Genomic DNA, 10,658 nt, shown 5'->3' on the forward strand with positions numbered 1-10,658 from the left:
TCAATTGCTTGCCTCCCATTCTCACCATGACTGGTGATCAAACCCACAACCTATTTGGTGTATGGATGGGATGATATGCCAACCAACTGAGCCACCTTGCCAGGGCCCAGCTATCTGCGTTTTAATAAGCTTCCCAGGTGATTTGGATGCAGCTAAGCTCTGAGAACCACCAATCATAAGACTCTTTTCAGAAAGCAACACTGCAAGTAAGTTGAGGGCAGTGATAAAAGGGCAAAAGCATAAGCTTAAAGGAGCTTTGTCTGGCTAAGGAGAATTTGATCGTTAAAAATTACATATTTAATTCAAACAAGTTGAGTTTGTGAAAGGCCATAAAACCACGATCATATTTGGAAGACAAAAATTCACTGAAAGTATATGAGAAGTTAGTTATATTAATAGATGAATATAATAAAATGTTTAGTTTAAAATTTGTTATAAGGAAATATTACATATCAAGATATTAGGTGTCTTCTACTAAGTATATATTATAAAAGATAAATATGAGTCCTGGCCAGGTAGCTCAATTGGTTAGAGAATTATCCCAACACACCCAGGTTGGGAAATTGATCCCTGGTCAGGTCACATACAAGAATCAACCAGTGAATACATAAATAAGTGGAACAATAAGTCAATGTTTCTGTCTCTCTCTCTCTTCCTTTCTCTCTAAAATCTATCGATAAAATTTAAAAAAAAAGATAAATATGCATTTTTCTCTATTTGTTTAAATAGGTGTGTCAGCCATGAGAATATGCCTCTCAGATCTCCAACTACAAAAGTGAATTGATCACGGCCCCAGCTGGTAGGAACTGGAATCCACCACCTCAGTGTGCTGGGGCCATGCCTTCCAACGGGCTGCTCCCGGACAATGACTGAGCCTGGCAGGGATATTGCTGAGGCCTGTTCCTGGGAGACACAGGATTCCTTTCATGGGTAGCTCTAGCTTAAAATCTCTCCACAGGCCTAGCTGAACTTTCTTAGAAGTAGGGTGCAGTTTAAGAAGTTTCTACCTGACCTTCTTTCCTTCCTTCACTCCTTCACATGGGTCTGAACATGTACCGTGGTCTGATGACTGTTCTAACCTCTTCCTCCCCACTCTGGGTTTCCTCACAGGCATTTCCTGTAATAAATCTCATACATTTAAACTGGTTTTGAAGTCTGCTTCTTAGAAAACATGAGCAAAAAGAAGTGTGAATGGCTAAACGGTACCAGAGAGAAGAGGAACGGTATGACAAGAACGTCTGATCAGCAATGCGGTCACATATAGCAAGAGTAGTGTAACATGAGTCCATCCAATAGTTTATTATTACTAACAGTCACACCACAACCCACTAGAAGGTGAGTTAAACAATGTATTCCAAAAAGATCAGGTAACCAAATGTCCTCAAAATTGCTAACACAACAGACTCCATTTCTTCTCTTAGGAGATAAGGCCTCTAGAAGGCCCTACAAATTACAATTAAGAGACTAAGGCATACATAAGTTTCCAATAATGCTAACAAATCAGGTCGATGTGTATGCATTAAAATCATATGTATTTCTTGGCCAAGCAAACTTAGAGAATATATTATTCTAGGGAAATGCACCTGGATACAAAAAAAGAAGAGGTGCATCCTATGTGAAGGGCCCAGGCTTAAAAAGGCCCTGCGCTATGACAACTGAAGATTAATTAGAAACAAGGCTGAGTAGGATGCCTGGTGCGCAGGTCAAAATGGCCTTGGGAGAAGAAACCATGTCCCGTGATCCAACCAGAATTAACTGGTTCATGAACCAGATGTTGTATTTTAGAGTTTTCTCTGGAAAGATTGCTGTATCCCTAGTACATAATAGTTGTAAGCTTAGGTTGAATCAGGGTAAGTACCACTATAATCCTAAGAAGGTATAAAAATTCATCTAGTAAAAAGAAAATACTGTAAATTCAACCCACTGTATTAACATAATAATTTCAGATAGTTAAGTGGCACTGTAGTTAAGTTTTGTAATAATTATATTTGAGACCGTTTTGTGTACTATTTATATTGTTTGAAATGCTCAAAAGAATCAATTCTGATTGAATTTGTAAACAGAATATAAGTTGTTTGAGGGAAATGTAATTAAGTTTGCAAAATATATTTAAGAAAATCTGTTAGTGTAACAGATTGACCATTAAATAAAAAACAAATAGTGAGTATAGTTTTGTATATACAAAAGTCCTTTAGGCATTAAATATTAATATCAATAGTAAAACACCCCAAATTTTACCTTAATGGTAATCACAATAACATCTACCATTCACTCAGTTCTTATTTTAATGCCTGGCTATGCCATGAAATCAAACATCACAACAACCCTAAAACAATGTGAGGAAATTAATCTGTGGTAAGCCAGGCAGCAGGAGGCAGAGGGCTACATCAGTTAGAAAAATACCTGGGATCAATTACACATTTTTTTCTACGTGAGGATGTGTCCTCACTGATACTGAACTTGGTTAAAGAACTAGCACTTGATATTTATAAACATCCTCTTAAATGGAAGCACAAAGAACATGTAAACTCTTTCGGAAAAGGGATGTATATCCAAAGTGTAAAAGGACAGAACAAGGAATGAAGGTTCTTAGACCTTATGTTGGGCAGACAATATCTTCTGTGGGTGCTTGCCCTGTGTACCACTTTGGTGGGTCAAGGGAAACAGTGCTAAGATTACATTTGGTCCTGTTCTGCATGGACACCTTGCTTCCTCTGGGTTGTTATTCCTTGGAAAATAAACTGGGAGCATAGAGACTAATATTATGGTATGTGTGGGATCTCTTCCTGTCCACCTGTGGGCCACATGATGCCAGGAGGCAGATATTACTTTTATACCCACTTAATATAGATGAATAAATTGAAGTCTAGAGAGAGGTTAAGAAACTTGGTAAAAATTGCAAAACTTAAGGTGTAAATACTGACAAGTTTTTCTTTTCCAATGGGAAAATGGAAATGGCTTCTATTTTAGCAGAGATCTGAAATTTATTGTCTGCTTGATTTTTTCCACTTGAGAATTGCCCAACCTCATCCCACTCCTCACTTGGTGGAATTATCAATTCCATGGTCCTGCCTACTCAGAGACCTTTTGAGGAACTGCTTGGACACTGGTGTTGTAATGGGAGCACGGGAGTATGCTCTTCTCTGGCATAACTTGCTCTGAAGAACGATATACAAGTCAATAGCAGCCAGCAGCCATGGAGTGTCTGACTTAGAATGGATAACATTCAGAGACAGGAAATGCAAGAAATAGAGTCTTAATTGCATCATAAGGAACCCAAGGTCCAGCCCTTCTGTAGCCAATCCCATCTCCAGATTTTCCCAAATACGTTTGGTCTCATCTTTGGACTTATCAGTCTGTTTCATCAAAAACAACTTTTTAAGAAGCTATATATATTTTTACAATTATAACAATTATATTCTAATGGGCAAAATCAAAAGGACTACATATATGACAGGATGAATTTTTTTCTTTCATAAAAAATAACTCATCAATGTGTCTTTACAATGAAAGTAGTAAGTATTGTTAGCATCAAACCTACAAATAATATTCCCTAGTGAATATTTAAAAAATGAAAAAGTTACCCTTACCTCATGCCACTGTCTAACTGGCTGGTTTTATTTGTGTTGGCATCCCATAGATAAATGCAACTAGACTTCTCAGCGATCACTGCTAGGGTATCTCCATCTTTATCCCAATCCATAGCAACACAGGTACTTTTTAAAAGGAGAGGAAAACATCATTATATATTCTTTTAAAGTAGAGGAAAGAAATTGAAATACTCACCTATTTGTGACTTTCTTGTCTATAACAATCAAGCTATTTTGAATAGGTCATAAAATTTCTAGAGTCAACTCACTACTCATTGCATGGATAATACTAACTTAAAATTTTGTTGTTGAGAGGATGGAAAATTTTTTATTTTATTTTAAATATCACTTTCATATGCTGTATTAAGTACGATTATACCTAATAAGTTAGCAGATTTTCTTGGATCCTCTAAAGGATCTGGCCTTTTGGTAAAACACACTCATCAAGCACCTCTACAAATGAATCCTATCTGGACTCAAGAGGTCATTTGATCAAGTTTTGAAAGGTTACTTCAGACTTATAGAAAGCAAAAGAAGGTACTGAAATATTATAATGAAGTCATATTTAGTAAACTGTGTGTTCAAGGCTGGGTAGCTGAAGTATTGCAAACAATGGAAAGACTGAATTCTGAAGTGGTGAATAAGAAATGTTATTTTTATTTTATATCTTAATGGAATGAGAAGAGTGATTCAATTGAGATGACAAATGAAACACTGCTAAAATAGAAAATGCTCAGCTTAACATGGTTCTTACTATTCAAAATTATTCCAAAAATGTTTATTATAATTAAAAAAATTCCTTGAGGATGAGCCTTTCTTCTCTGATGCTATTTTTCATTTTGACAGTTTTTGTTCTTGCACGGATTCACATTTAAGACAGCTGGGAATTACTTCAGTTATTCTTCAAACTGTTAAAATATGTTTTGAGATCTAAATTTTCTATAATAGTCTCAGAGACTTGGGAAATATAAAAGAGGAAATCTTTCAAATTCTTTTTAAAATCATCTGTCAATTACAGACAACATATAATGGCATTTTATTTATCTGGAGATCCTTTGTCAGTCAAACTCAACTATAATGAACATAGCAAAAGAATTCAGAAGTATAAAAAAATGAGGCCATTGTGTAACCAAAATAGATGTCGCAGAGCTTATGTAATAAAGATCATATAATTTATTCAAAAGATTTTTCTAAGTGCCTCCCTACTTTATTTTAGACATAACTATAACTACCTTGACATCTGTTTCCCAGAATATAGAAAACAGAGGAAACAATTAAGAGCAATGGGGGCATCAGGTGGGTAGAGGCAGAGCAGGAATTGGAAAGGCTGTTAAGAGATTTGCAAAGGGGGCAGGAATCAACTACAGAAAGATGTGGATTTTAAAAGCATGGCAGCATAAGACCATTGAGGTGAGAGTGTCTATACATCTTAATAACCACTGCGACTATCAGTAAAAATAACTAATGCCAGTAATGATTACACCAAATCATTAAAATGATTAAGTTATACTTAGTGTAATCTAGACTGATTTCCTGAATATAGATAAAATAAATTTGTTGTCCTTTAAGAAGTATGTGAAAGTAACTATTTTTCAAAAATTTATTAGACAGGAGATACTACAGTGATACAGGCTTATCTTGTCTGCCCATACACATCTAAGGCATGCTTATAATTAAATAAAAATTCTTCCATATGAACTCATTTGTAATCCTGCCTTTAAGTTTCCCTGTGAATGTATGGGTGTTTCTAAACTCAAACTTGTATGCTATTTATTTACATATTTCATTAAGTACTTATGGTATAAAAAAGAAACCTGTTTGCAAATGGAAAAACCAAAAGAGGAGATGCAGGTTATACATGTTATAAAATTCTATTTTATTATGGTTTTAAGACAATACTTTTTTTTTCTCTTTTAGGCAACAAAGCTTGAAAAAGTTTTTGATCTACCTCTGTACTTACCCAGATAAGTTAATTTCACTTCTTTTTTGACCATGGCGATCAAAGATTTTCACAATATGATCAGCTCTAAAAAGCAATTAGAACACAAAAATACGATTTGATGGTTTCTTTTTCTTTATCTCCCTATATATATAAAAAATTTAGCTGCCATACAAATGCTTTCAATGTCCACTCATCATAGTTTCATAATTTGTATCTAAAAAGTTATTTCCAGGGAAAAGGTTCCATGAACTCTGATGTTTACAGAGATGAAGATATCACTTTTCCCACCATACAACCATCTCACAACAACTGCTACTGAATAGATGGTGTGGTTACATGAGCATACAACAATCTGGAGTCAGGACGACTTAGGAAAAACATTCACTGGTGTCTTACCCTGTTACTGCAAGGTAGTTTCCTGACGTTTTTTGCCAGGTAAACTGAATTGGTGTGCCGAGCCAACTCTTTTCTAGCAGTGAGAAGACACGCTAAAAAAAACAAACATATATTTATATTTCAAACATATAATTAAGGGTTAGTCAGAAAAGATGCCAAAATATGATCATGTAAATAGTAGAATTCAGGATGGTGAAGGCTCATTTTAGGGCTTATCCAAAAGAAGTCAACACTATGACAAACAACATGATTAATCAATCAACAAAAGAAAAAAATCACAACCCAATTGATAAAGTATGGAACTCAATATATCGGGGAGAGTTTATTATAAAACATTTTTGCTTATGAAAATTTTTAAATATTAATTTTATAAAAATGTATAAGTTTCACATTTTACAGATGTTTAAGATTAAAATAATTTAAACCTGAATTTGTCTAATTATTAGCATGAATTCTTTGGGATTAAATTTAACAAAACTGCTATTCAAGAAATCTGAACTATGATAGAAATACAAAATGGATATACTTCATTCAAAATTATTTTCTTCCTTTACCCATCAGTTATATTTACTTCATCAATAAGTGTGTTTAGTTTGGCTCTTGGACAAAGTATCGGTCAAAAAATCATTCTTTCCACTTAAGACAATCCCGAACTGTGGTTATGGAAGCCACAAACATGTGGACTTGAAATGTGGGTAGAACAAATTTAAATATGCTGTAAATAAAAAATACATATTGGATTTCAAAGACTATGAAAAAGAGAATGCAAACCATCTCGTTGATAACTTTTGTATTGATTACATGTTGAAACGATAATATTTTTGATTTATTGGATATATTATTAAAATTAATTTTATCTGATTTTTAAAAAGTATTTTAATGTGGCTATTAAATTTAAAAAATTATATTGGCTCACATATTTATATCAAACAGTGCTGATCTAGAACACCTAGGAACACAGAAGAGAAATGAAAAAAATTTAAATATTAGGTTAAATTACAGATTAAACAATGATGCTCGTATCTAGGCATATGAAATTTACATACTACTACAGGTGGCTTAAATGTCTCAGTGGCAATTCTTCCAATGCTCAAAATTAACCACTAATCAATAGGTATTCCATATGTTAAAAGAGATGAAATCCACCACTATTGAAAACAGAAGTGCACTAGTCACAGGAGCATCCAATTCTGTGCAGCAGGAGGACACCAGTGAAGAAAAAAAGAGTATAAAAGCATCTTACTTTTACAACTTTGTGACTACATTGCCCTGGAATTCCTTCATGCAAATGAGGGATCCTTAAACTTGAATTTCATTAGCTTCATGGTAGACTTCCATGGGATCTTACATATTATTTTTCTTCAAAGGAGCTATATAGATGCTCCACATAGAGTGCAGTGGAAATGGTGCTAACTTCACAATCAGAAAACCAAGATTTAAATTTTGCTTCTTACATTACCTGTAGGGCTTAGAGTAAGTCGCTTAAATTGACTCAAGCACAGATTTCTCAATTTTAAAACAGGAATAATAATATCTCCCTTCAGATACTTCACAAATTGTGAAAAGCTTTAAATATGAGTTGTGGTTACTGGTCTGTCAATTCCAATTTCCACACTAAAAGCAACGAGAACGCATTAGGACGTATAAAATAATTTTTAAATTAAGCTTTCCATTTCTTTGTCGGATCAGAGCACGGGGCTATTGCTGTGGGAAAGAGGAAAGGTGAAGGAGCTGTAGCCAGTGACCCAAGAGGGGGTTTCACCAAAAGCCCACGCCTGGAAACCATGCGTGCAGAGAATGACGCTCTTCAGCATCTAAATCTGTGCAGATTTCTCCGTGAACACTACACTTGCCACCAGGTGATCTGTAAATAGTACCAATCACAGGCTTTTCACTCTGTTTAAGGAGCTAGTCAGTTGCGCGGCTTGCCAGGGGCTTCGCTGCAAGAAATGAGGCAGCTCGTGACACCCGAACGAGTCAATTTTATCTCGACCCTGCAAACGCAGTCACACGACTCCTTCCTTCCGCGGAGTGAAGTTCGGGGTCTCTTCAGCCCCAGGCTGCTCATTTCCGGCCGTGAGGGGGTTCCCTCTCACCGCACCACTTCAACTCCACTTTATTTTCTTTCCTTCCCCCTTGCTCCTTCAATTGCGCCCCATTTTCTACCTCCCTGGTCGCCCCTCACCCCAGTCCACCACGCACTCGGGAATCGGGGAGAAGGATCACACACCCCTATCCTCAAAGTGACGCTTTGCGGACTGAGAGAAAGGCTAGTGGTCCGATCCTCCCGGGGCTTGTAAGTTACTTACCTTCATCTCCAGGATAGAGCGGTTGGGCGATCCAGCAAATGCGCAGGCGTACTTAGTCTCCTCCAAGAAGGCTACCGCGTTCCCGTCACCCAGGAGACCGCGCGAGCCGTGACCAATCAGCGAGTACCAGCTTAAGGGCGGTGCTCCGGGGAGGAGAGAGGGAGACGTGCCTTGGGATCACGTGATGCCAAGGAAACCTGGTCCAGAGTTTTCTGTGTCGCGAGGCCTTGCTCGGTCTCGGCTTCTTGGTTGGGCACTGATTGGATAAGATCTGAAGACTGGCCTGGGGGAAGCGGGCTCTGGGAGCACTGCGTGAATTTCGGCCTCCGAGTAATAGGAGTCCCCTGGTGGCTCGGAGCACGGAGAAAGGCGCTGAATGCTGTATAGGAAGAGGCGGGAATTGGCCCTTGGGGGAAATATTTGACACACTCCACGCAAAGTGGGCTTGGATGAGACCGACCAGGTGTCATCTCTCTATTTCCCCCTTCCAGGTTTCTGGGCTAGAAAGGATGAGCTGTGACAGTTTATTCTCAGGCTTTAAGAAGCCAACTAAATGAGCCAGCTATAGTGGGCAGGAAGAATGACCTCTTAACCACTTTGAGTGGCATAGAATAACGGATTAAAAAAAAAGCATGTTCATATTAACAGACACAGAAAAAAAGCACATACCTTTAATTCAACACGCATTCGTGGTAACGGACTGGGAATGGAAAGAAGGAAACTGAGGAAGATCAGCTACAAAAACAGCAACAAAAAAAACATATTAAATGCCTTCCCTCTAAGCTTGGAGGAGGGGGAATGTTTCCTGACTCATGAATGTGCTGTATCTTTACATTTACTTTCTTTTATAATTTCTTTAAACAAATTTTGTAATTTTCAGTATACAAATCTCTTATTTTGTTCAATTCTAATGCACTCTGTTTTACTTTTGATGCTGTTATTATACATGGAATTTTTAAAAGTTTCACTTTTGGTTTGTTTATTTCTAGTGTAGAGAAAGGGAATTGATTTTTTTATATTTATCTTGTGTCCTGCAAATTTTGCTCAACTTGTTGATTTGTAATAATAGTTTTTAATGGATTCCTTGGAATTTTATATATTTTATTTTTCCTACATCTGCAAATAGAGATAGTATTACTTATTCCTTCCAGTCTGGATGGTATTTAGTTCCTTTTCTTAGTGAGAGTGGAGATCCTTTTAGGAATCCTAGAACCCACTGATATGCTGTACCCATTGTTATCTTTTTTATTGTGTTATAAAATTGTGCTGCCATTTTTCTATTTTTAACATTCACTTTTACTTCAAGTTGATGAAAATTACATAATATGGTCAATTTAATGTGTTTTCAAGAAATAGGCTGAGAAATTTTTCAGGCTTGAGAACAATTTTTCTCAATAACCTAGTAACTAAACAAAGCTGGCAGGTAATGTCTATGGCACATTTAACATTTAAATATGAGTATTAAGTACCACATTTGGATTTTTCAAATGATTTTATTTTGGGGCATTGCCTCATAATATGTGTTTATATATTGAAATGTTTTTCTATTGTAAAATATTACTCCCTTAAAGACTGCATAGTATAACAGTGAATTGAACTTTGTCATAAACTCCCTGTTTAAACCCAGTTCATGGCATTTACTAGTTCTTTGACCTTGGGCCAATTCCCTCTGCTGAATCTGTGCGCTCACATCTAAAATGAGAGTGATGATACCTACCTAATTTGATTCAAGGGAAATTACTTTTAAAAAAGAGAACAAAATCCCATTATCAACATAAATTTTTAAAATATTTCCAGTTTTTGCCGTTAAGTATGCCAATTGCACTATGTATTTATAACTATGGTGTGTGTGTGTGTGTGTGTGTGTGTGTGTGTGTGTGTTTAACACATTTCTTTAGGTCAAATAATAAATATAACACATTTATTAGGCTGCTCAGTCCTGAGCAATAGAAAAGCAACAATCCTAACAAAATGGGTTTTTAGTTTTTCCCATGTCAAGTACATCCACTCTTCTTCAACTCCCTTCTGCTGGTTTTGGGCTGAATCATTTAGGCCATTGGTTCTCTAACTTCAGTACGTATCCGATATGGTCAGTGTGTGTTAGAATTGCCTGGGAGGCCTGGTGAAACACAGACTGCCAGCCACATCTTCAGAGTCTCTGATTTAGTAGTTCTGGGGTGGATCTGGAGATTTGCATTTCTAACAGGTTCCCAGGCAATGCTGATCATGCCCACCTGCAGATTACACTTGGAGGCCACTGATCTCTAGTTAATTGTTTCATAAATCCCCTTTGCTTTTTTCCATATGTGTTATACTAAAAGCAGTCTATTATTGATATTGTTTACAACAAATTTCCTAGATATGCCTATTGAAAGTCACTATTCAATTTATTTTTAAGCTTTGAGAAGCATTTGGTATTAT

At 36.4% G+C, this 10,658-nt stretch overlaps 1 protein-coding gene across 1 annotated transcript in view; it reads right to left on the reverse strand.

Annotated features, from left to right (window-relative positions):
* LOC150020228 (WD repeat-containing protein 19) overlaps window positions 1-8,295 on the reverse strand; it is a 71,869-nt gene extending 63,574 nt beyond the window's left edge. Inside the window, exons 1-4 of the mRNA XM_090266980.1 lie at window positions 8,238-8,295; window positions 5,929-6,020; window positions 5,551-5,616; window positions 3,591-3,716 (exon numbers count right to left, since the gene is read on the reverse strand). Coding sequence (XP_090123106.1) covers window positions 3,591-3,716; window positions 5,551-5,616; window positions 5,929-6,020; window positions 8,238-8,243 — 290 coding nt within the window. The 5' untranslated portion in view covers window positions 8,244-8,295. The remainder of the gene's footprint in view (window positions 1-3,590; window positions 3,717-5,550; window positions 5,617-5,928; window positions 6,021-8,237) is intronic.
* Window positions 8,296-10,658: the final 2,363 nt, after the last annotated feature.

This window comes from Furipterus horrens, unplaced genomic scaffold (assembly GCF_987537825.1).
Source record: "Furipterus horrens unplaced genomic scaffold, mFurHor1.1.pri manual_scaffold_2, whole genome shotgun sequence".
NCBI lineage: Eukaryota > Metazoa > Chordata > Mammalia > Chiroptera > Furipteridae > Furipterus > Furipterus horrens.